Below are 25333 nucleotides of genomic sequence, written 5' to 3' on the forward strand. Positions count from 1 at the left end.
AGAGCAGACAACCTCTTCAGATTTAATTTTTTTTTAAGCTCATTAGACCGAAACTCAACCACTTCAGCCCTGTGAGTAACAGCATTTGCTAATCCGTGGTATTCTGCCATTTCTTACATCAGGAAATGCCCCGCTGTGCTATAACCATCCAGAGACCGAGCACTGCCAGGATTTTGTGAAATCTCTTACTTCGGGTCAGCGCTCTGCTGGTGGTGATTCTTTTTTTTTTTTTTTTTTTTTTTTTTTTTTTTTTTTTTTTTTTTTTTGGTGCGGCAACTCCGGTGTCCCGGACAAGCAGCAGCAGCAGCAGCATCCGAGTTAGGGGACAGCGAGAGGAACTTTTTTATTCCGAATTGTGCAGAGCGGTGCCCAAAAACCTTCGGGGGAGGCGCACACGGCGGGTCGGGGGGAGCGGGAACGGGGCCGGGGGAGAAGGAACGGGGCCAGGGGGAGAAGGAACGGGGCCGGGGGTGCGGGAACCGGGCCGGGGGGAGCCGTCCCGGGGCCGGGCGCTGCGGGGGCGCGGTGCCGGTGCCGCCGGGTCCCGGCCAATGGCTCGGCGCCGCGCACTCCCCGCCCCGCTCGCCCCATGAGCAGAAATAGCCCCGCCGCTGCCGGCAGCGGCTTTTCCGCGGGGAGCGAGCGACAGCGGCGGAGCATCCCCGGGAGGAGCATCCCCGGGGGGAACATCGCTGGGCGGAACATCCCCGGGGAGAACATCCCCGGGAGGAGCATCCCCAGGGGGAACATCCCCGGGCGGAGCAGCCCCGGGCGGAGCAGCCCCGATGGCCCCGGTGGCCCGGCGGGTGGCGGTGGCCGCGGGCGGGCGCTGAGCGGGTCCCGCCGATGCCGGGCGGGGGCCGGGCGCTGCGGGCAGCGGGGGGCCGCCAGCCGGGGCTCGCCGCGCCCCTCCGGCCCCCCAGGGCCCCGGGGAGCCCGGCCATGGGAGTTCGGCTGCCCCGGGCCGTGTTGGTACCCGCGGGACGGCGCCCGCTGGAAATTCCCTTCTTCCCATGAGCAGCGCCCGCTCCCGGCGCTGGGCTCTCGCCATGGACACTATGAAAACCACCTACATCGTGCTGGAGCTCATCATCGCCGTGCTCTCCATCGCCGGCAACGTGCTGGTGTGCTGGGCTGTGGCCATCAACAGCACCTTGAAGAACGCCACCAACTATTTCCTGGTGTCGCTGGCCGTGGCTGATATCGCCGTGGGGTTGTTGGCCATCCCTTTCGCCATCACCATCAGCATTGGCTTCCAGGTGGATTTTCACAGCTGCCTCTTCTTCGCCTGTTTCGTGCTGGTGCTGACCCAAAGCTCCATTTTCAGCCTGCTGGCCGTGGCCATCGACAGGTACCTGGCTATCAAGATCCCACTGAGGTAAGAGATGGGGGTGGGAGCGGGCAGCCACATTCCCTGACAGCCCGGCTCTGATCCTCCTGCTCTTAACCTGCAGGAACTTCTAATCTCTCGTGCTGCCCGAAAGTTTTTTTTTTTCTGCTCCCAGTTGATGAAAATAACAGAGGTTTGGTACTCGCGGCAGGACTGGGATCAATATCCCACCTCTTACTCCAAAATACACCTGGAAGTTCAGTTTGTTGAGGATGTTTGCCTTGGGGGTGTCTGCAGGGATGTGAGGCTGTGTTTGGGATGGCTGTGGCTCATCTGTGTAGGTATTTATAGAGCCCCTTTATTGTGGTGTCCAGGCATCTCCCAGGTCATTAAATAGAGGAGCGGCTACTCTTTCTCCTAATTCCTGCTGTGAAAGGAGAAGGGGGGAGCAGAAAGATTCGCACGTCAGATTTTAGAGTTTTACAGTTCAGTCTCATCCAAGTGCAGCACCCAAGACATGAACTGGTTTCCTTCTAATTAATGGGAATTAAAATGGGGAAAAGTTGCAGGCACCTCTCCGGTGGGCTGGTGCAGCAGCTTCCTTCAGCTGAAAGGCACCAACCCCCGGGCTTTGCCTTGTGAGCGACCTGAGTTTGTTCATCTCAGTCCCCCTCGTGTCTCGGTTGTCCTTCCCTGGGAATAAGGCATTGATCAGCCCCCCGGGAGCCCGGGACAGCTGCAGGGACCGGCCAGGAGCAGGGGCTGTGGGGAGACAGGGCAGATGTGGCGCAGGGACCTCAGCTGAACTCCGGAAAGCCGCAGCTTTCCTGGATTCTGCTCGTCCCCGGCATCTCCCGTGCACCAGCAGTGAAGTCACCCGAAAATGACTTAAAAAGAGAAAAAAACCTCTTTCACCCTGTTCCGGCACCTTGCGTCTGAGACCTCCCCTAGGCTGAGCAAATACTAACTTGTCATGGGGCAGAGGTGGAAAAGCGTGGCTGTGTGTCATCGGAGCGCGGCGCGTGGAAATTCCGGGGGAGGTCGCGCAAGCGGCAGCAGAGCTGCAGCAGAGCACGGACAGGGACAGGTTGTTTCCAGCATCCCTGACCCTGTTTCTGACCCTCGCAGGCCCCCAGCCGGGTTCACAGACCCTCCCTGGAGCCGGGAAATGCTCTAGTGTCTTTTCCACCCGTTCCTTCGGGGCTATCTCGGGATGGTGGGGCAGCAGCACAGCAGCAGCTAAAGAAGCAGGTCAGATTTTAAAGTTTCGGTTCAATCACACCCCTGGCCACAGGCTGTCAGGCAATAAGTCTATTTTTGTACCACAGGCACTTTCTGCAGCTGGGGGAACTGTGGTGAGGGGTTTTATGCTCTGCTGAGATCGGGGGGGAAGCAGAGGATCAGAAATGCTCAGAGGGATCGTTCCTGTGCTTGCAGAAGGGAAGTGGCTTTGCCAACTGACAAAGCAGCCAGCATTTCCCCCACGCTTTTTGTCCCCAGTCCTGGTCTTGAGCAGGTTTGCTCGACTCTCCACCACGGCAGTTCATCCCGGGGTGGTTTTGTCTTGCTTTGGGATTCTTTCCCAGCTTTGCTTTCCTCACCCCATCTCATGCCAAGTCTTTTATTCCATTTGCACAAACATCTTTATTCCAGTGAGTGCTCTCGAGCTGGACACAAGTGGAGACCAAGGAGTCCCATCCTAGGCTGGCTGAGGTGTGAAATTTGGATTAAACTCCATCTTGGCATTGAGGCCTTATTTCAGTGCTCTCAGAGGGGACCAGCAAGTAAAAAACTCCTTTCAAAGGAGGGAAGTTCTCCCTGTGAGGAGCAGGACAATGGACAGGCCACTGCCTCGGTGACAGGAGATTTAGGGACTGATACTGAAAGGGCTTTTTTTGGTTGTACAGCCAAGACCAAAAGGGGATGCAGGAGGTTATAAATCTACACAGGCAAAACCTTCTCTGCTGCACCAAGGCTTTCCCAGCAAGGCTTGGTTGGAGTTTTCTCTTCAGCATCATTATTCCTGGGATATTCCTGGGAGGGAGCAGGAATTTCTCCCACCACCCCCTCTGGGCAGGAGCAGGTGCCGCTTCTGGAAGCAGCCCTGTGCTGTGGGAACGGGAAGCTGATCATCAATTTCTAGGAATGGAGTTTGTAGGAAAAGCTTTTCTCATTAAAACACCCTTTCTGGAGGCCAGTGCAGAGGCTGATACCAGCCTGTGAAGTATTAAATGTTTAAGAAAATGATTTGTGCCCAGCCCTGGCCAGCAATTACCATAAATAATGTGGTTGTTGCAGAGCAGATGAGTGTCCTTGTCACATCCAGTGCTCCATCAGCTCCCTGTGGAAAGCTCAGCAGGGGCATTAAGGATTGGCTGTGCCACATTATTTAATGCCCTTTCAGAGCTGGTTGAGAGGCTGGGCAGGCCTGTGAGCTGGGGTGCACAGCACAACTTCGCATTACAGCCAGGCTAATAATGGATTTTTCAGCTCTGTGGCTGAACCAAGAAATCCCATGGGGAAGAGGAAAATTGTTTCAGTGAAACTGGAACAGCGATGTTGGGAGGTTTCAGTGAAGGAAAGTGATCCTGACCAACCTGGCAGATTTTGGGTTGAGTTGTCCAACCCTCCCAATGTGGCTGTGCCCCTCTTTGAGATCAAGGTCTCCTCACTGGGGAAAGAACTGACAACTTCTCATCTGGAGAAATGCAGAACAAAAAATCTTATTTAAAAAAACGGTGGTTTAGAACCCTCCCTCTTCTGGCTAAAAATATTTGCTGAGTTTGACCCGAAGCCATGAATTCTTTCTGTCCCTCGAAACTCGTATTTCGCTTGTTTGCTTTTGATGAATTTGCTGTTTGTGGAGAAGCCCCCACCCACGCTGCCCATTCTGTGCAGCTGCAGCTCCCAGCCCTTCCCTGGGTCCCCTGGCCATCACCAGGATGCAGCTCCTTGTCCTCAGACACTCTGTCCCCTCTTCCTGCCCCCTCCTGGCCGCTGACACCCCTGTGTGCCCATCCCTGTGCCCAGGGACAAAGCTCCATGCCAGCTCTCCTCTGCCAGCCTCACCCTCTCAGCGCTTCCTCCAAGCAGAATATCCAAGCCAGGGAATCCAGCATCTCTCAGCAGCAGCAAATCCATCCTGCAGAGAGCACTTGGCACAGAGGCTTTCGCTCCCTGGCTTCCTCCAGGGCTGGATTTCACCCCACAGTCCCGTAGCTGGGAGCCAAAGAAGATTTGTAGGTGGAATAAAACAGTTTCCTTTTATTTGCATTAACCCAAATCCTTTGGCAGGGCAAAGAATTGTAGGTAGGGATGGATGCCTGGAACAAACGTGTCAGGAATTAGGGAGGGAGAAGGGAATCTGTATTTAGAGAGCAAAAGGAGAGTGAAACACGGAGTAACAGCACACTGTGTGTGCCCCTGTGCACTGGTACCTCCTGCAGGACAGTGAATGTGCTGCTGCTGCCTGGCAAACATCCCAGCTGGGACCTGCCAGGGGAAAATTGTCCCCAGGTCCCCGGGATGTGAGCTGATCTGCTGCTTGTTCTGGGTTTAGTTCTCTCTCATCTTCAACTTTACCCCTTGCAGATGTGCAGGACTGATGTTCCAGGGAAGCTTTGCTATGAACTGGAACAGGGTCCCAGCCACATCCTCTCCCTTGTTGCACATCTTTGAGCCCTTGCTGCCCCTCGTGCAGCCAGAGGATCCTCCTGTGGATTCACAGTCAGTTAATGGGATCAGGATCTGTTAAAAGGTGCTGCCCCTGCCAGTGTCCCACAGGAGCTGCTGCCCCCCTTGGCTTTGATGTGAGGAAGGCAACAGTTCAACTTCGTGGGACAGATTAAATTCTGATTGTTGCTGGTTTTTTCTCATCCTTTCCAGAGGTGGACTGGCTGGTGCTGAGGCTCTGCCTGCCCCTGCTGCTCCTCTCTGCTGTAGAGGAGGGGTTCCCTCTGCCTTCCCCGGCAAAGATTTATTCCCAGATCCCTGTCAACTCCCACCTTGTTGCTCATCAAAGCAAACTGATGGGGTTTGATATCAGCTGGGAGAGCTGGAGCCACTGGGGAGCAGAGAAAATCCTCTTGGTGTTCACCTGCCACTCTCTGGGTGCCACCACAGAGCTGCAGCTGCTCTTCCTCCTTGTGCCCTTGCCTCATTTCCTTTTATCCTTGCTCTGCCCCCGGGTGTGTTCTGCTGCTCCCGTGTGGCTCCAACGCTGTGCCCACTCCCTGAGCATCCTGATTCCTGCTTCCAGAGCCCCCCCATCCCTCAGGATGCTCTGCCTGGCCTTGGTTAGCACTGAGCTTGAAACTGCAAGTGTTATCACTGAGTTGGAAACCCAGCAAGGGCAGGAGGGCTGGGGTGTTCACTTGAGCAATGGAGCTGTCACATTTTTGGGGAAGTTTGTGTCAGCCAAGCTGGGCCCAGGGGACGTGGGAGACTCTCACAGGGCTGCCACTCGCTCCAGCCTTCGGATGCAGCCAAAACACAACAACAAAATCAGGAATAATCACTTGTGCCCTCGTGGCAATAAAGCAGAGAGGGGAAATCACAGCTATTTTTAGTTGTGAGCAGCCTGGTTTCCTTAAAATGCATGTCCCAGATTTTTATATCTTTCCTGAATCTCCGAGGCCACTTCCCTCCCGAAAAAACAAAAGTCCTGACAGGAAAAGGAATTGGGACCTCTTTGGGACCTCTGCCCCAACACAGCTCCTGCAGAAGCTGGGGGACAGCAGGGACCCCAGGGAGCATCAGGGATGTCAGGGTTGGTTCCAGGCTGTTGGCTGAGGGCACTGATCTCCAGGCTGAGTCAGAACCCAGATCTTTGGATTTAGAAGGTTTTTATTCTGTTTTGGCCAGCTCAATCTCTAAAAATACTGGTTAATTTTAAGATTTTTTTAAAAAAAGCAGCTTTTGAAATCCAACAGAATTTTGCTCCAGAAGATCTTTTGACCTCTCCCTGCAAAAAAATACATGAAACCAAAATGTTTAGGGAATTTTGCAATCCAAAGAGAAGATTAACTCCTAATCCAATGGATGACATCAGGCCTGGGCATGAGCCACAAATAACCTGGGAGTGCATCAGTGGGGCTGTCCCTGTGTGTGTGTCCTTTCAGTGCCATGTGGGCACTGGTGTCACTGGGACCAGAGCTGCTGGACCCGCCGGGATAAAGGGCAGAGCACAGTCCCTGCAGGAGCTGTGGGAGCACCTCTTGGCCATGTCCCCCCTTCCCAGTGCTCAAACCTCCCCTGGCACTGTGCCCCTTGTGCTGGGAGCTCTGTCCAACCTGGGAGTGCCCAGGCAGGCGGGAGAGGACGGGCTGAGCTCCTGGAGTCGCTGGAATAGGCTGGGATAGGCACAGACGGGCTCGGTGCTGACCCTGCCACATCCCCCAGCCCCGGGGGAGGCTGCTCAGGGCTCTGCGGGGAGCAGCAGCTCCGTGGGGCTGGTGGGTGGAAGGGCAGCGGTTTGGAGACTTTGGGAAGGGGGTTGCAGTCCTTTCATGGCAGAAGGAGGGATGGGGCTGAGATCTGCTATCGGGGTGAGCAGGGCACTGGGAGGGGCACGGCATCGCACCCCAGCAGCTGCCTCTGAATCCCAGTCGCTATCTCACCTCTGCCAGGAACCTTTAACTCAGCCCCGGGGCTGCGCAGCCAGGGCCGAGCCTCGGGAAGGTTCGGAACGACAAAAATTCCCAGCCCCAGGCCCCGGCAGGCTGATAACAGCGGGCTGCAGAGCCCCGGGGCAGGGAGGTGCTGAGCTCTTACACTGGGGAGAACTTAAATAGGTCTTAAATAGGGGAGAACTGCGGGGTTGTGCTCTAGGGCTCAGAAACACAAAGCACCAGTTTCCCACTGATCCCATACCAGTATCGCCCAGATTCCGCCCCGGTATCACTGATTCCACCCCGGTATCGCACTCTCCTGCCGGCACAGGGCCGTTTTGGGGCAGGTGCTGGTGTTTGGATGTGGGGGGATGCCGGAGTTGGGAGCAGCGTGCCGGGAGAGGGGCTGAGCTCATTTCCTTCCTGTGCTCCGGGGCTCTAGTGATCTGGCCCCGCTCACAGCCCCGGTGCCTGAGTTCAGTTTTCAGTCACTGTTTCTCACCCTGCCGAGCAGGAGAGCGCAGACACCCAGGTCTCACACGCCAATCCCTGGGGGCTGCTGCGGGAGGCGGGAGAGGCGCCCACACCTCGGCAGCCCCGGCCGTGCTGCGAGCCCCCCGCAGCATCCTCAGCTGCAGCATCCCGTGTGAATCCCCCAGGGCAGCCAGCGCTGTGCCATCTGTGGGCTTCACACTTTCCCGTATTCCTGCTTCCCACCTTGCTGCGCACCCGGTGCTGTCCCCTGTGGCTGTCCCCTGTCCCCAGGCGGTGCGGGCACAGGGAGGCAGGAGTCGGGGGCTGCCTCTGTCTGTCCCCACCCCGGGAAGGGTTTAAGCGCATGGATAAGAATATCTCGGACAGGGTTTTAAACCTGCAGCCCTTTGATAGCCCCGGCTCCCGCCTGGGGACACGGGGACCCAGGGGAGGGGACGCTCCCGTCCGTCCCCAGGGCTGGGTGTGCCCTGCCCGGGTTTCTGCTGCTCCTGCCTCACCTGAGCCGGGGCTGGCGGGTGGCGGGGTGGCAGTGACACTGTGACAGTCCCCGCCCAGCGGAAGGCCGGGAGTGCTGCTGCTGTCCCCGCGCACAATGGGGACAGATGCGGGAGGAAGTGATTTGTCTGCCCGGGACAGGGACACTCGCAGATGTCCCGCTTCCCCGGCTGATAGCGTTACCGCTGATCACATCTCTGGCCGCCAACTCCTTCCTGCTTAAACAGGGCGGCTTTTTCTTTTTTTTTTTTTCTTTCTCTTTCTTTTTCCCCTTTCTTTTTCTTCCCCCCACCCCCCTCCTCCTCTCTAAGGTGCAATTTATGAGTAATTTAAAATGCCCTGCCAGGATGTTTCAGCCGGTGTAGTGATCTCCACTCCGTGGCTGTGCATGGAGCACAGAGGCAGCAACGGTGCTTATTTTGTTATAACTAAAAAAAATAATAATGAAAAAAGAGCAAGATGCAAAGTACAGCTGTGAGGAGGTGACAAGGACACAATGCTTGGCAGCCGAGCTGCTCTCACCCCTTGTGAATGGAGGTGTCTGTGTATTTCCCTTCACACTTAAAATAGAAATGTCTGCATTGGCACTGGTTGTTTGTACCAGAGCACCTGCCTGGTCCCAGTTCTGCAAACTCCATCTACTCCTGTCCCTGCATCCCGCAGCCTGGGCACAGGGCAGAGTTCAGGGAGGGAGCTGGGGAGCACAAGCCAAGTGGGAGTTTGGAGTTTAAGCTCCGAAATTCTTCACTGGAGGCCGCACCTGCTCTGGAAGCAGCGGGAGAACCCAAACTCCCGGAGCAGCCTCTGCTGTGGCATAAGGACACGATGGACAGGGCAGGGGCTGTGTGGCACCACGAGGCTTGGATGTGTCCCTCCTGCTGGGCTGCTTGGGGCCAGGCAGGATTCTCCTGTCCCTCCTCTCTGAGATAAGTGATGTGGCAATAACAGCCCCATTCCAGAGTGTTTCCTCCAGGCTGCTCCTGCCCCAAACCCATCACCCCAAAGCTGAATTCCTCCTGCTGTGCTTTCCTTGTTTGACAGAGCCCAGGGGCAGCAGGGGCTGGTGGGCAGATGCCAGGGACGTGCAGGACATGACTCAGTTCCTGCCTTTGGGAGCCAAACTCCTGAGAGGCCGGGCTGGCAGCGTGTCCTGCTCTGTGCCAGCTGTGCTCAGCACCAGCCTGGGCCACTTGGCTCCTTCCCAGCGCCAGGAAATGGCAGCAGAAATGCAAAAAACCCTCAACCCCAACATCCCACCAACACACAGAGCAAGAATTCCTAACAGAACTCGTTCTCTTGGTGTTAGCTGTGATGCTCTCCCAGGAAAACCCTGGGTTTGGAGGGACCAGGGCTGATGTGGGAAGGCCACCAGGAACAGGGGACACCTCGTCCAGCCCCAGCGGAGCCTGGCTGGAGCCTTTGTGGCCCCTGTGGGTGAGGGGACAGTGGGGACAGCCCCAGCTGCCCATGGGGACACGCTGCCAAAGCTGAGCTCTCCTTAGGGCACTTGTCCCCGTGCAGTGGCCGTGACTCTGGTGGCAGTGAGCAGCTCCATCCATCAGCACAGGAACCTGACTCACCCCACCATGGCACCGGGGCTCCAGTGTCCATGGGGAGGGCACAGGGTGGGAGCTGGGGTAATTAAACCTTTCATGGTGATTGCACCAGTAAAGAGACTTTGCCTGGCTGTGTAAAAGGAACTAATGCATTGCCAGGTTGTCTAATTCCACTAAATCATTTTAAAATATTCAGCTGTTATTTACATTAAAGCAACATTTGATGCCTCCAGGCGGAAGCGTAGAGGTGATTCAATATTTGTTATACATTAGTTGAGCAGACTTAGGTGAGTAAATTTACTTTAATAGGGGTTTTTTTTGTTTGTTTTTTACGGTTTTTTACCTAATAATATTAAGCCTAAAAGAGAATGAAGGAGAGGTTTGCTGGAGAATTCTGAGCTGTGAAAATCTGTTGGTTCCTCACTGTCTGACACTGTTTTATAGAGCTTAGGGAAGAGCTTGTGAGACTCCTCATACCTGCACCTGGTGACATTAATTATTTTCTTTTTTTGAGCATGTGCTTTACTTGTCTTGACTTAAGGCAGAGTCCCACCAAATAAGAGTATTAAGGTAATAACAAGGTAATTAATGAACAATTCTAGGACATCAGGCTATTCTTGATTTCACCTTGGGCTCCTCTGGCTGGCCACAGCAATGACCATCATCAGCACCTGCCATCAGCTGGGTGGAGAGATGGTGGGAGGGCTTTGCAATGCAAACTCTGGGGAAATGAAGAGCTAATCTAAGCAGGGCAGTTGTTCCCTATGAAAAACCATCTCCAACTCTTCCCTGGGCCTCCAGCCCTCCCCGTTGCTCAGCTCTGGCTCTTGCAGACTGGGAGCCCGGAATGTTTTTGCCTTTTCTCTCAGAAGACACAGAAATGCACGTGCCACGGCTGCAGCTCCGCTGGGAGCGCTGGGAAGAGCAGCAGCTCTAAAATAAACAGGCCACCAGTACAGACACTGGAACACCAAGTGGCTTTCTTGACTGATCTTGTAAACCTCCAAGCCAAGCCTTATCCTAGCAGAAGAGTTCAGGAGAAGAGCAGATGGAAGAATTATTATTCTTATTTGGGGGGCAAATGTTTTCAGCAAGTGGCAGTACCGAATGTCACCAGCCTGGGACCTCAGCAGGGCCATGGCAGCTGTTCCTGCTCCTGAGCACACAAACCCCTCCACTCCTTCAGTTTCTGGTTCTAATTAATGGGGTCTTTGACATTTTCCAGTCTCACCATGGCAGTTTTTGGGATGGAGCATCCTGGAGAGATCCTCTAAGCAGGGCAAGCATGAGCCAGAGCTGCAGTTTTGCCTTTCCACAGCAGAGCTGAGAGAGAGCAGCAGCTTCTGGTGCCTCTGCAGCACTGACTGAGCTTGGCCAGGGCTGTAGCTCAAGACAGACTTTGCCAAGAGATTTGGTTTCTGTCAGCTTGCTCAAATCTCAATGATTTCAGGTCCCACAAGCCCAGACCAGCTCCAGCTTCTGAGACCTGACCCCACTTCTCATGTGGGGTCTCAAAAGCAACAGGCTTGGCCTCACTGATGCCCCATTTGAGAACTTCTCATCTTCTGAAGTAGTGGAACTTATTAATAATGAGAGAAAAATGCAGGAAAAGCTTCTCAGTGGCTGGATCTACCCTTCAGACACCAACCCATGGACTGTTCACAATTCAGTAGCACCTAAATGCGGCTGCTGCTCCTGCATCCTCCCAGGCAGCCCAGCTCATGCCTGAAGGAGCTGAGGGCTCCCCCAGCCCCTCTCTGCCCCCCAGTTGGTGCTGTCAGAGCTCCCCTGTCCTTGCAGGAGGAGCAGGAGGCTCAGCTCACACGGAGGCAGTGCAGTGATTCACAGGCACAGCTGCACTTCTGTGGGAATAAAACCCTCCCCTGCCGCACGGGCCGGAAGAAAATGAGAACAAACGTTCTTAGGAAAGGAGGAGCAGGGCAGCCAAGCCAGAGTAAACAAGCACTGAGAGGAGGGTGTGGGAAGGAGGGGACGAGGGGCAGGCAGCAGACTCAGACTGGCTGTGGAGAGGACAGGAATGGGTTTCTCATGTTGTCTTCTGGCACTCGCTGGTTCTTCCTGCCTCCAGAGAGGGATCCCACTGATGCTTTGATTTTGGCATCTGCTCTGGTTGTACCCAAACCAGACTTTTGACTTGTGCTGCTTCAGGTTCCAGCTCTGCTCTCTCTGTGTCTCTGGGCAGCTGAGGGCTGGAGGGGCTGTGAAGGGACTCAGTGGGATTAGGAAGGTGTGGGGCAGCACCAGGTTCAGCACTGCACCAACTTGTCGCTGGGCCACAGCAGAGCTTCTTCATAACCCATGTGGGATTGCAAGGCAGAACTAGGCACCAGCATTGCCCCAGCTGCACGGGGTCAGCCCAGGAACTGGCCCAGCAGCTGCCCCAGCGTGCCCAGCAGTGGCTGCTCAGAGCCAGAGAGCATCAGGCACAGGGAGCCTCCCTGTCCGTGCCCTGCTGGCAGTTGGTGGTTTAAGTACACAGCGATAAAGCCTTTTTTAAGACTCCAAGTCCTTTCCCTCCCCTTGCAGGGGGTTTGTGGGCTGGGGCAGTGGCTGGCACCTCTCAGGAATAGTAAATGAGTCACCTCCCCAAATCACAGTGTGTGGGTGGGTGCAGAGCACAGGTGAGAGTTTTTGCCCCTCGGGTGATCAGAGAGGTGAGGCCCCCTCGTGGGTTGGGCTTTTGTCTCATTAACCAAACCACTGATGAGTTGAACTGCAGGGAGGTCACCAGCGCTGGTTTATGTAACTTTGGCTGTGGTTTTGTCCCCGGGGGCTGCAGGTACAACAGCCTGGTGACCGGCAAGCGAGCGAGGGGACTCATCGCCGTGCTGTGGCTCCTGTCCTTCGGCATTGGACTGACCCCACTGATGGGCTGGAACAAAGCCATGAGTGGCTGCCCCAACGCCACCAACGAGACAGGGACTGAGCCCCAGGGCTGCTTCGTCTCGTGCCTCTTTGAGAACGTGGTGACCATGAGCTACATGGTCTACTTCAACTTCTTCGGCTGCGTGCTGCTCCCGCTGGTCATCATGCTGGGGATCTACATCAAGATCTTCATGGTGGCCTGCAAGCAGCTGCACCAGATTGAGCTGATGGGCAACTCCAGGACCACCCTGCAGAAGGAGGTGCACGCAGCCAAGTCTCTGGCCATCATCGTGGGGCTTTTTGCCTTCTGCTGGCTGCCCCTGCACATCCTAAACTGCATCACACACTTCCACGAGGACTTCTCCAGATCCAAGCCCGAGTGGGTGATGTACGTGGCCATCACCCTCTCCCATGCCAACTCTGTCATCAACCCCATCATCTACGCCTACAGGATCCGGGATTTCCGCTGCACCTTCCGCAAGATCCTCTCCAAGATCCTCTGCAAGGCCGACGACTTCCCCAAGTGCCCCTCCGAGCAGAACCAGCACCTGACTGTCATCAACATCAGCTCCCCCGCGGCCTCGGTGACCGTATGACCCCACCCTGCTGCCCCTGGGCCCCTGCCCGGCCCTGGCACTGCCCCTCCCCGTGTGAGCAGTCCCAGGAGTGCTCAGAGATGACCACTATGCACTCGTGCAGCTGTGTTTGTATTTTTATTTTTGTAGAGGAGTGACCTGAGCGGGGACACTGAATGCAGCTCGTAGCCCCAGGGGGTGTGAGAGCTGTGATCCTGTCCTGTTTCCTTTCCAGGTGTTTCCCTTCCAGGTTGGACACTGACTGGGGAAGACTCACCTGCTGGGGGGGTGTTTCCCCAATTGTGCTGCTCGTGTCAAGTCATAGGATCTTTATTTTAATTATTATTATTATTATTATTTTTTAATATTTTGGTTCATTTAGGAGTAATAATTTTGTGTCTGTTTTTTGAGTTGTTCTCCAAGTCCATACTTGACAGTACTTTGGTAATACCCTAATTATTCCATCAATTGTTTGATGCAGCTTGTATTCTCTGATGGGAAAAAGTCTTACTTAGCCCAGTTGCTGGTGTGAAACTGAATCTGTGTTCCAGGCACTGAGGGGAGGGACTGTGTGGATGGGAAAACCAGGTCAGAACTGGCCAGCCCAGCATGGAAACCCCATTTACTGAAAGATTTGAGAAAACACTTGACCAGGGTATTAGAGCAGAGGTTTTATTGCTTTTAAATCACTTTGGTCCACAGGACTGTGCAGCCCCAGTGCTCCAGGTTTGCTCCCAGATCTGTTTCCAGCTCCCAAAAAGCAGGAGGCAGAGGTGCCCCAATGGCCTTGGCTCGTCTGAACCAGAGCCACCAAGGCCAGGGTCACTCTGCCTTGGGGACATGAGCTCTACAGTGAGGTTTTTGCTCCCAGGTTAAAACTTGCCAGCCTTGCAGAGCTTCCACAAGTGCAGGTGTTAGCTGTGAGAGGTGGATGCTGCAGCTCACCTGATTCCTAAAGCTTGGTGTGGCTGGGCTGCAGCCCTGTAACCCCTCAGAAGCTGTGAATGCTTTTTTTTTTTTTCCCCCCAATAGTAATTTTTATCCCTGAGAAATTGTACTTGAATCACACAGAAATCAACTCTACATTTTTTAAAATTCTGTTGCACTAAAAGGGGGTACAAGACCCCAAGAGTTTCATTTCTCTGGTGAACATAATGACAAATACAGGGTAAAATCAATTGCAAAACTGAACAAATCTTTTCCTGCAGCATCTCCTCTGCCAGCAGGCAAAAGCTGCAGAAAGCAGCTGCAGGGATGACTCTGGGCCCACCATGCCCAGGGAATGGAGTGCTGGACTTCTCTGTCATTGGAGCAGCTCAGCCCCAAACCTGGGTGCAATCACCAGAGAGCTCTGAATGGGTCTGCACATGTCGATGCAAGGTCCAAATTTAGCTACAGCTCAGACCTGGGCATTTCCAGCACGAGCCTGAGCAGCTCCAGTCACTGTCCCAAGTGCTTCTCCTTTAACAGCCCCATTCAGCTCTGCTGCATCTGCCTTGGCCAGGGGCCAGCTGACACTGGGGCCACCTCCTGCCATTTGGGCAGGGCCTGGCTCTCCCCTCCCTCATTCCTTCCCTCCTGTGTTATCTTTGGCCCTGTTCCTCCTGTTAATCACGGCTGGAAACAAGCAGGGCTTTTCACCTGCAGCTCTGGCACCGTTGCCAAGTGGTTGCAAGCCACATTTATCCTCAGAACAAAGGATGGAATCTCTCCCTGTGGCTGCCTGAAACCGACCCAAACTCTCACAGCAGCAACAGAGTGAAACTCTCAGTGCTGTAACACCAAGAGAGGAGGTCCCAGAACACTTGTCCTCATGTGAGAGCTTCCAGGGCAGCTCAGCATCCCACCACTGCTCCCTCCCCATGCCTCTCATGAGCCAGAATTCCTGCAGATGGATGTGGAGCATCCTTAGCTGTGCTTTGGGGCTGTCAGGCATTAACTCTGGCCCAGGTCATGGTCACTGGGCACGGGAAGTGCCTTTGTGGATCTGAGCCAAAGACATTTCAAGGCGAAATAAAAATAGGACACCTCCCTTGCCCCCTTCAATAAAAAGCTCTGAAGGTTTCTATAAAAATGTGAAGCAAAAACAGCAGAAGAACTTTCTGTAGCGAGTGCAGCTGTGGCCATGCAGCTGTCAGTGCCCTGTTGTACATGGATGGATGTGTTCTCCTCGTGTTGCTCAGATTTTGTATTTGCAGTGACTGTTATTTATATACAAAATGCTCCATTTACCACCCACACCCCCTGGCTCAGCCTGTGCCCTGTTATTTCTCGTGGTGGATGAGTTCACACTGCCCTCAGGGGGACAGAGCATGGGCAGGGAATCACAGCTGGAAGGAGCTGGGTCCCAGGGAAGCTGCCCCGGGGTGGTCAGTGTGTCTGAAAGTGTTTGATTTAAAGCAAAGCAAACAGGTTGATGCTTCCAAAGATCCTGTTCCAGTGGAAGCACAGGGTTGCCACCAGTCTCAGGGTGCTGAGGGGTCCCTGCCCTAGTCCCTGGACCAGGTTTGCCACTGAAAAATCAAAAATTACTCTGAGCTGCCACCTGCAAAGAGCCACAGTAGCTCTTTAATCACTGGACCACTGAGACCTGCAGGACTGTTTGCATCCTCACATCACAATTATTACAGATTAGTTCCAACACCTTCAGAAATCCCCAAACCAGCAGAAATAAATGAAACTGAAGTCAACACAGCCCTAATTAATTAATTTATCAGTGCCAGGCTGCTAATTAATGTCACACTTGGCTGCAGCACAGGAAGAAATCCACCAGCCACAATGAGCATTTGACAGCCTTGTAGATATTAAAAATGCCAGCCACACAGCCAAAGAGTGATCCAGATCCTTCATCCTTCATCCTCTTCCTCAGCCAGGAGGATGTTTGTGAGCTGCTCCTCAGACACAGCCAGCTCCTGGCAGGTTCCCATGGCCTGGCTGAGGTAGACAGCCAGGATGTGTTTGCACTGCAAAGTCAACAGCAGCAGCAAGGCTGGAATGTCAGGCTCTGTCTGCATCCTGGCCCAAATCTGTTTGGTGAAGCCCTCAGCCCTCCGAGCTCCCTCCTGGCACAGGTGGTGCTCAGTGTCCCCAGTTCTGTCCCCAGGACAGTGCCATGCAGGGATCTGGCACCTTGCCCACACTGCTGAGCACCCACAGCCCTCCCTGCACCCCAAACCTGGGGCTCTCAGAGCCCAGAGACACTTAGGGTCAGGCTCAGCCTGTGTGACCAACCCCACACTCATGTTTGGGAATTTCGGGTTCAAGGGGCAGAGCCTTGTCCCCCCTCCCCATGGCAGCCCCAGGCTGAGGCAGGGAACTCACCAGAAGGCTCTCACTCTTCTGCAGCACAGAGAACCCAAAGGCAGGGCACGTGCAGAAATGGCAGGAGCTGTAGCAGGTGTAGAGTTTGCCTGAGCTTCCAAGGACCTGAAACAGAGGCAGATGAGGAGTCAGAGGCAGGATTCATTTAAATTTCTCTGACTCAGGCTGGGTCTGCACTGACCCAGCAGTGAGGGGGAGATGTCACACTACAGAAGTGTCCCCAAACACTGCAGTGACCCACCTAAGCTTGAAGCTCCTCAGGTTTCTCATGGTCTCTACAAGCTTCTTTCCCTGCAGCTGAGGGTGTCCTGTACCTGTGCCTGCAGCAGATCCCAGCCCCAGGGACTTGTCTGCTCCTAAGGGACCAGGAAAAGCAGTGGCACCACTCCCTGAGCTCCCATCGAGTGCCAGCCCCTCCTGTGAGCTCCCTCCCAGCACTGGCAGAGGTGGAAAGGACAAAGACTCTTGTCACACACAGCCCAGGTGTGACCCAGAGTCACCACAGAGGTGTGACCCAGAGCAGCACTGAGCAGGGAGGCCTCTCCTTTCCCAACCACTGAAGGCTGTTCTGCAGCTACTGGAATCCAGATCTGCCTGAATAAACAAAGCTGAAGTCTCCAGAGAAGCCTCCCTGCTCCATCTCTGCTTTGGGAACAGCACTGCCTGCTTTTCCCACATGCTGTTCCCTGCAAGGCTGGTACTGAGGCACCAGGGACAGCAAACAGGTGAGGGAAGCACTTTTTTCCCAGCATGGAGCAATCTGTGAGCTGCTGGAGCTGACTGCAGGATATAGGAAACCCAGCCTATGGATTATTATTTCTCTTTTGGTCTCTTCAAGACTGGAAAACAGCTTTTAGGGAACTACTTTAAGGGCCCAGCCTATGGGAAAGGAAGGATCTGCAGGAGCAGAACACTTGCACAGGACCCAGGGCTCTGAGGGCACATCTCCCACCCCAGGCTTTAGACTCTGGCTGGGTTTGTGGCATACACACCCCTAAAGCCAAAGATAAACACCAAAACTGAAAAGGTAGAGGAGCTCTGCAGAGTGCTGCTCCCCTCCAGGACATCCCTGGCATTCCAAGCCCCTCCAGAGGAACATTGTTCCTCACTGTCCAAAGCTGCACTTCCATGGGGATCCTGTCCCTGTCCCCTGGAGCTCTCCCTGCACCTCTGCCCACCAGGGAACATCAGAAGTTTGGGCTCTCCCACAGAAGTACCAATGCCTCAAAGTCCCCCTCACTCCCAGCAGACCCAGGACACAAAACTCACATTCCCATTTCAGGATAAACCATTTTCTTTTCTCAGTCTGGCCTTTACCCTGGGTCCTCCTTTTACTGCAGGCTGAGTTTGTTTCACTTGTGATAAGTTTGTTTTCCTGTAGCCCCTTTGATTGTTTTTTCCAAGATGAAGTATTCTGATGGTGCCTTCCCCTCAGAAGTGTTTTCCTTTGGGGAGGGGGGGAAGCCACAGACAGACACTGCCAGATTTGGGCTGAGCTCAGTGTTCCCCCATCCTGACCTAGATGGAAAGAACACAGCCTCTGCCTAATAAGGCAAAATCTAAAATCCAAAGACTGGGAGAAAAAGGTGCCTCTGTTCCTGCCCAGCTGCAGCCCAGCCTGGGGTGAGATTTCCTTCTGCTGTCCTCATCCCTGGGCCTCAGTGAGGAAAAATCCCCCTGAGGTGTCCCTGCCAGGGTGTGGGGGCACAGGAGGGTCAGCTGAGGCAGCAGCACATGGACAGACAGACAGACAGACAGCACCACAGCCTGTGCCAGGGCCTGCTGCTCAAACCCTTCACCATGGGGCATCTGCCACACAGTTCCAGGAAATGAATGGAAAAAGACATAATAAAAAAGAAGAACCCAATGGAAGGGCAGGATGTGAGCAGTGCAGGTGCCAGCTGGCAGGGCTGAGGCACTGCCCTGCTCCACTGCCACAGCTCAGCATTTCTGCCACTTGGGCAGAGCTAAAGGGTGCCCCAAATGCTGCCAGGTCCACACTCTGCCACATCCAGCACAGCTCCACCATCCCTGCAGCTGGGAGGATTTACCCCTGACCTCAGCATGGCAGGTATCATCAGAGCTCTCCTGGGATGATCTCAGCTCTGAGGCATCCAGGCCTTGGACACTCCATCAATGCTACTCCTCTGTTCAACAGCAAGGGCATTAAGAGACAAATCACAGCTTTCATTTGACTGAGGGCTCTTTCTTCTCCCATCTCAGCTCCTGAGGGCAAGAGCTGCCTACACCACAGGGCCTGTCAGAGCAGAGCCTTCCTGCCCTGAAGCAGGGCCTGAGATGTGCTGGGTGATAGGGAATTATCACCAGCTCACATTTGGCTGTAATGACCCAAAGGAGTTTCACAACAGAACCGGCCTCATGGCCTCAAAGAGCTCTCCAGAGCCAGCTGCAAGTGGAAGCATCACCTTCACATTCCAGCTCAACCACATCTGGGTGCAAATGGCAGGGCAGACTCTGTGGGGGATAATTAACAGGGATGATGGTGCAGTGTCCAGGCAGCCATGGATGCCCCTCTCTCCAGGGGCACAGTTGGGGGACATTTCCACACATTTCTACAGCACACAGGAATGAAGAGCCACTGGCTCCAGTGCAGGGGTTTGGTTTCTGTGACCCCAGATGTGTTCCTGTCACTGCTCCAGCCCCAGGGTAGACTCTGCTCTTTGTTTCTGCCTCTCAGACAGCTGGGATGAGGGAGAATTTCACAATGGCACCAACCTCACACCCCCAGAGAAAATATCTCTTCAGATTCCTCTGTTAATGAACTCATCAGCATGGCCTTGATCAGCAATCAAGCTCCACTGAAGAGGAATGCAGCTGGAGGCACACAGGAACCTCCTTCCTGGAGGTTTGTCCTGCATTAACTCCCTGACCCTCCTGTCCAGGGGTTCCTTCTCCACAGGGAAACCAGAGGCACGAGAGCGGTTCTGACACTTTCAGGGAACATTATTAATATCAGTAGATTATTTACTGATGCCCAGCAAGGCTCTGCCTCAGCCTGCAGGGCCTGACAAAGCTCTGCAAGGAGAATGTGACTGTTCTCTGCCCAGTGGCATTTCCAGACAAGTGACAGTAAAAAAGGGAAAGCCTTGGAGCATTCAATTAAGGCAGCTGCTGTCTAAGGGTGCTGGAAGCTTCCTGGGCTTTACCAAACATCCACAGGCAAGCTCTCAGCTGGAATCCAAGGCTGTCCTTGAGCCCTGGTTATGATTCATGTCCCTCTGGAGGGGCTTGTATCCCCAGAAGTGAAAAAGGCTCCATGTGCAAGCTCTGAACACATGAGAAGGGCTTGTGCCATCAGCCAGGCCTGACTTCACAGCCCCTTTCTCACCCTAAATGACCCCAAAGCACCTCCAGGGGAGGAGAAAAGGTCCTTTGAGAGGGGACACTTGGAAATGTTCCTCTTGAGTGCTACAGCAATGAGCAAAGACATTCCCCCTTCTCTGGTGTGTGAAGAGCACAGAACCAGCCCCAGCCCTGGATGGGCTGTGCTGCCTGAGGGAGAAGGAATTGGTGCTTCTTGACCAAAATCTTTTGGGCACAGGGCCCCAGTGCCCAGGCAGGGCACAGCAGTGTCCCTCTGACTCTGGAAGCCACGGGCTGGATGCAGCTGGTCAGTGGCTCACAACATGAACAGACTGTCCCAAAAGAGATGCCACCAGTGCTGGGGGAGCAGAGAACAAGGGATTGTGCATAGTATAGAAAGATGAGAATGAAGAATCAAAGGCTCCTCTTCTCAGCTCACTCCCACCCTGTGCTGTGACTGATCTCAGGGCTGAGGTGAGCTCCTCTACCCAAAATGCCATTTCATGGGGATGTTTCTGTGATTCACAGCCTTGGGTACAGTGACCCAGAATGGAACCCACGGGTCTGGCCTGCATTGCTTCCTCCCAGGCAGCAGAGATCCCCTGCCAAGCACAGGTCATGAGGGGAGAGAAAAGCAGTGATGGCAGATAAACACTGAGTTGTGTACAACTGGTCAAGAGGAAGAACTTCCTTTGCTGGAGAGGATGAGAGTTATAAAGCAAAATTAGCAATCCCTGGAAAACTTCCTCCTGACTGTGATGCCCACAAACACATAAATTGTCTCTGGCTGGCTGGGAGCCACAAAGAAAGTGCTTCTGAACTGTGCTGCTCTAATTCTAGCCCGTGGCTGCTGCTCTCCAGTGTCACTTCAGGAGTTTGTAAACCACTGGTGTCCTCTCTGTGTTTATCCATGCTCTGCAGGTCAGGAAACAGTCTCAGATGCCAGCTGGAAACCATCAGAAAGCAAGAGCAAAGAGAAGCACGTACCTGGTAGAGAATCCTTCCACTGGGGGCCCTGACCCGGGTGACAGAACGCTGATCCACCAAATCCAGAGCTGGGACTGCAGCTGGGCCAAAAATGAACTTCAGCCTGGAAGAGAACACATCTCCAGTTAGTCACAGAACAAAGGGAGACCACCTGGCTCAGCCTCAGAGCACACCTGTGGAGCTCACAAGGTGCCCTTTGCAAAAGTAAAATGTTTTTCCTTGCTGCAGTAACTGAAAATGTCCCACGAGCACAAAGGCAAAAGGGGCTCGTGCTCTGGGACACTTCAGCTGTACAGCCAGGATGTGCTGCCCTGGATGGATCAGCTGGTCCTGAATCCCACCTCCAGGCATGGACCACACACTCCTTGGAGAAAGGGGAGTGCAAGGATGATCCACAGCTCCTGGAGCAATAGGAACTGGGGCTCCTTCCTCATCCCTTGGAAATCGGTTTAAACCCTGGGGAACCAGTGAGTCATTTTGTAGTGATCATATCTCCTCCATCACAGTCACAACTGAGGGATAAATTATCCTTTCCCTACCCACCAAACTGCATCAGGAGGAAGCTGGAGAACATCAGGGAATTGCTCAAGACACTCCACTGCACATGGAGACACCAGATACCATCAGTTTTACATCTGTGACCCAGCAGGGCTCGGAGACAGCCAAGTTATTCCAGATAAACACCCAGGGGCAGCACGTGCCTGATGCCCCTCCACTCTCTCTAAAAACCCTTTCCCTTTCAGACAGGACACGTGCAGGGATGCACAGCATTTATGGATGAGGGAGTGCCTGGGATGGGGATCACTGCACATCCCAAAGGGGGATTTTATCTCCTGCTGGTGCTGTGCAGGGGTGTAGGATAAGGTGTGTGTTAAATATGGATATCTGCACCTTCAGCCTATTGTCCAGACAGCTCATGGGCTTCAAAGTCATTCTAGCCCAGTAAACCCAGCTGCTCTGAGTGTTCCCAAAGAGCTCAGGGGCAACTCAGTTAACTTTACAGACCTTTCACCCAATGAGAAAAATCTGTATAGTCTAGATTGGTTCCAAGGGTAAACAACGAGGAAATCAGCAGTGATGAAGAGATAGCACCAAACACCAGCAGCACACCAAGAGAAAGGGGAAATTTTCCAAGTTCCAGGGAGGACAGAGCAAGGCAGAGCCCCAGCATGGCTGAGTCAAGCCCATTGATAAGCAGCCAAGCAGACAGACGGATTCCAGGAAGACCAAAACTTGCACAAACTCAAGGCAAGAAGGGCTGGCTCCATCTGAGGGCTGTGAGGAGGTGGGTGGGGAACGCCTAACGTAAGACATTCCTTCATGATTAGGTTTGGGACTATAAGGGGGGTTGAGTTCAGGGAGTTTCAGGAACTCTTTTCAAATTTAGGGAATTCTTTTCTTGCGTATATAACTTGATCAGTTCAACAGGAAATGCCCACAGGAAATTCAAGGACTTTGGAGATTTGGAAGAGATTGGGAAATTAAATCAGAATACTTCTGGATGCAGGGAAATTGATGAAAATTTGGCTGCCAAGAGTTACCCACCCAACCATTATTAAACTTAACAAGGGAATTTCTTTCCTCTTTTCTTTTCTGAGGAGAAGGAAACAAAAGCTTTCAAATCTAATCCCACCTCTCAAAGGCCACTGTGGTCCCAGCACACCTTTCACAGGTGTTGTGTCAGATAACTTTCACACAAAGGCATTAAGGCCTGCGGGGTTCCTGGTGATCTCATCCCCTGGCAGGCAGGAACACAAGGTTACAGATGAATCTGAAAAGTCACTTTCACTGTCACAGTCCCTTTTCTACCAGCTGGTGAGGGCTGAAGTTGTGAAACTTGGATCTCTTAGGTCACTGCTGGGAATGACTAAAATATTCACACGGGTGACAAAGCTGACCGGAGACTGCCCCTAAACAGGAGAAAACTCCATCTCCAAGTTAACAATTCCCTGGTGCAGGGTGATGATAAGGACACCTCTCCCTCTCTATCACAGGTGCTCATGACTCAAACAGCAGGACTGAGCTCAGGGTGCTCACAGGGGTGGAAGGAGAGGGATGAATCACCCTGGAGCACAACCCACTCCCACAGCAAACTCCTTCCAGACCCGAGGCTGGACTCAGAGGTCAGGTTAAATATCCTGGGTTTAAATTAGAGCAACTCATCACGGGAGATGCAGTGATACAGAGATAATTTTGTGACTCTGAAAAAAAAAACAACCTTCAGAATCTTCATTTGCACTACCACCAAAACCACCAGCATTTTTGTGTTTCAGCAGCACACTGGGGCAGGAACTGAAGCAGAAGACACTCACCCCAGCAGCAGGTCATCAGGGACTGCAACAGAAAGAAAACGAAACATGATTTTGCAGAATTTCACATCATAGGTGGGTCATTGTCCCCCCAAGGTACACCCAGAGCTCTCAACATCCTCTCTAGCCACCAAAAAAGCAAAAAGGAGCAGCAAAATGATCATGATGGCAGTGCTAAGGCACTTACCAAAGTACAGCAATCACAACCATAGGGATTTATTTTAAAAAGAAATGCAGAAGCCCAAATGTACTTTCTTTTGTGACATCCTACTTTTAAAAGCACACAATAAAAGGCAGGAGCATCTTACTCTGTCACTTTAAGAAGCTGGTTAAAAAGATATATATTATTTTCCCTGAAACTCTCCTGGCATGAGTTGAAAACTCTGGCATCACAACTTTAAAAATGTTGTTCTTTTCCCAGCCCAGTTTCTCAGGGCGCCACTGGTTTATGGCTTTTCGTACAGCCACTGAAACATTGTGTCTTCATTTATTGGAACTTCTCCCTAAGATGGAAAGTTACACTCAGGCAAAGCAGTGTTTGTTGTAGCTGACAGCTCAGGCTCTGCTTGTCCACTCTGATCTTTCTGTTATCACCCAGGGGACACAGTGTACTCTGTCTCCATGTCCCACTGGAAGATCTGGATTTTGGACATTAAAACCCTTTTCTTCCGACAATTCAAAATACTCTCTATGACTTGCACCATTGGTTTGAATTTTCCAGCTTTATTTGAATTCAATTCTGTGAAAGGATGACTCATTTAGTCTCCACAGCTCTGTCTCAAAGTGTGCTTTAGTACCACTTTGCTGCTTTAAGAAGGACATCCTTGAAGGGATGTGAACTTCTTTTTTTTTTTTTTGCTTAGTTTACAACAGGATTTATAGAGCTCTTTTAAAAGTCACATGTAGACTTTGGATCTCCTCTAACCTGACAGGAGCCATAGTGCAAGTGTGCCAAAAATCTGTCACTGGGGTCACTCTGACAGTTTAAACATGAAATTTCTGCCCATTCCTCACTCCCACGTAGTGCTCAAGACAGATTTATCTGAATTCTTATTTGTTTGGGTTTTGTGCAGTTAAAAATATCCCTTCAGCAGACACTTTCTTTGGAAAGAGCCATTCTGTGCAACTCATCCAGTAAACACAAACATTAATATTCTCTTAGCACAGATCCAGCAAAGGTAATTGTTCTTAACTAGCTGCTGGAATTGGCCAGGATTTCACCGCTGCCTTGTGCTCGTTTCACTGAAGCACTGGGAAGTTGTTCCTGGCCCTGGGATCACCAGCACACCCCCTCTGCCGGTCAGTCAGGCACGGCTTTGGGGAATTTCCCTTTCCAGCTCCAGTTCTGGGATTGGCGAGTGTAGAGCCAGCAGTGCAGAGGGCACGGCACAGTTCCTGCCCGGAGGAATGATTTATCATTCCTCAGGTGTCACCACGTGCACCAGGAGCTCTAAGAAGCAGCACTACCCCCAAGTCTCACATTCAAAAAAAGAGTTCAAACTGGTGTGATTTTTGATTTCACTTCGAGAAGGGGCTGCTCCTCATTATCTGTGCTTTACAGACGTCTGTTGTCACAAAAAAAGGACAGAAAGGTGAAGGCCACCCCTGAGACAACAGTGTTGGTAAAAAAGGGGAGGCCAAGGACCCTCAGCACTCCCTGGGGGTCTCACATACCCTGTGAGGTCTCCTGAAAAGCCTTTTTGATCTCTCTCAAGAGCTCTTCTGCCACTGCTGGCAAGGTGCTCGTGTCCATCCCACCGGCACGGGATCATCCCTGGAAACGAGACAGGACAGGAGACAGTGGGGAATCTTCAGGGTCACCAGGGACCCTGAGCATCGGCAGGGGTCATCTGCACTCCAATCCAACCCAGCACTCAAGGAACGGCACCCTTTAAAATGTTTTAAAAGCAACTTTTATGTTTGGGGTTTTTTTTCCCCACACGTTCTGGGAACACGGGATCCCTCAGAGACACACGGGTCCCCTGAGGTGTCCCCACACAAACACAGGCGCCGTGGAAGGCAGCGGTCCCTGCCCAGGGCACAGCATGTTCCCCACTCCCGGGCGGCACTTCCCGGCCATCAGCCCCTGCCCGCTGCCCGGAGCTCGGTGCAGCCTGCAGCCAGCCCTCCTCAGGTGTTCACACACACGGACGGGGTGTCCCCGTTCTGCAGCTCCCTCAGCCCCTCCCGGGTCACGCTCCGGCCCCTTCCTCATCTTCGGCCCCGTCCTGAGGGGCCCGGCAGGGCCAGGCCGCTGCGGCCGCTGTGGGCGCTGTGGGCGCTGTGGGCGCTGCTCACCAGGGCGGCCCGAGCGGCGGGGCCCGCTCCCGGTGCCGCTCCCGGTGCCGCTCCCAGTGCTGTTCCCGGTGCCGCTCCCGGTGCCGCTCCCGACGGAGCGCGGTCCGCTCCCGCTCCCGGTCCCGCTCCGGGAGTGACGTCACCGCCC

General features: G+C 53.4%; 2 protein-coding genes across 2 annotated transcripts; one reads left to right on the top strand and one right to left on the bottom strand.

The window, feature by feature from the left end:
- The first annotated feature begins 832 nt into the window (after positions 1 to 832).
- ADORA2B (adenosine A2b receptor) lies at positions 833 to 13955 on the top strand. Its single transcript, XM_066333447.1, has 2 exons — positions 833 to 1378; positions 12286 to 13955. The coding sequence occupies exons 1-2, from the start codon at positions 1014 to 1016 to the stop codon at positions 12965 to 12967; spliced, it is 1047 nt and encodes a 348-aa protein (XP_066189544.1). The 5' UTR covers positions 833 to 1013; the 3' UTR covers positions 12968 to 13955.
- Positions 13956 to 15642: 1687 nt separating this feature from the next.
- On the bottom strand, positions 15643 to 25329 carry ZSWIM7 (zinc finger SWIM-type containing 7). The gene is made up of 6 exons (XM_066333449.1): positions 25186 to 25329; positions 24562 to 24661; positions 22891 to 22912; positions 20579 to 20681; positions 16268 to 16372; positions 15643 to 15909 (listed from the first exon to the last, which is right to left on the bottom strand). The coding sequence occupies exons 2-6, from the start codon at positions 24638 to 24640 to the stop codon at positions 15793 to 15795; spliced, it is 426 nt and encodes a 141-aa protein (XP_066189546.1). The 5' UTR covers positions 24641 to 24661; positions 25186 to 25329; the 3' UTR covers positions 15643 to 15792.
- Positions 25330 to 25333: the final 4 nt, after the last annotated feature.

The sequence above is a fragment of the Sylvia atricapilla genome, chromosome 20 (genome assembly GCF_009819655.1).
Source record: "Sylvia atricapilla isolate bSylAtr1 chromosome 20, bSylAtr1.pri, whole genome shotgun sequence".
Classification (NCBI taxonomy): domain Eukaryota; kingdom Metazoa; phylum Chordata; class Aves; order Passeriformes; family Sylviidae; genus Sylvia; species Sylvia atricapilla.

Excerpts from the sequence above, each read along its gene's own strand:
- ZSWIM7 (XM_066333449.1), bottom strand. The coding sequence starts at position 24,640 with ATGGACACGAGCACCTTGCCAGCAGTGGCAGAAGAGCTCTTGAGAGAG. Across the intron at positions 22,913-24,561 it reads TTTTCAGGAGACCTCACAGG|TCCCTGATGACCTGCTGCTG; the intron begins GTATGTGAGACC and ends TTTCTGTTGCAG. Across the intron at positions 20,682-22,890 it reads CCTGATGACCTGCTGCTGGG|GCTGAAGTTCATTTTTGGCC; the intron begins GTGAGTGTCTTC and ends GTTCTCTTCCAG.
- ADORA2B (XM_066333447.1), top strand. The coding sequence starts at position 1,014 with ATGAGCAGCGCCCGCTCCCGGCGCTGGGCTCTCGCCATGGACACTATG. Across the intron at positions 1,379-12,285 it reads GCTATCAAGATCCCACTGAG|GTACAACAGCCTGGTGACCG; the intron begins GTAAGAGATGGG and ends CGGGGGCTGCAG.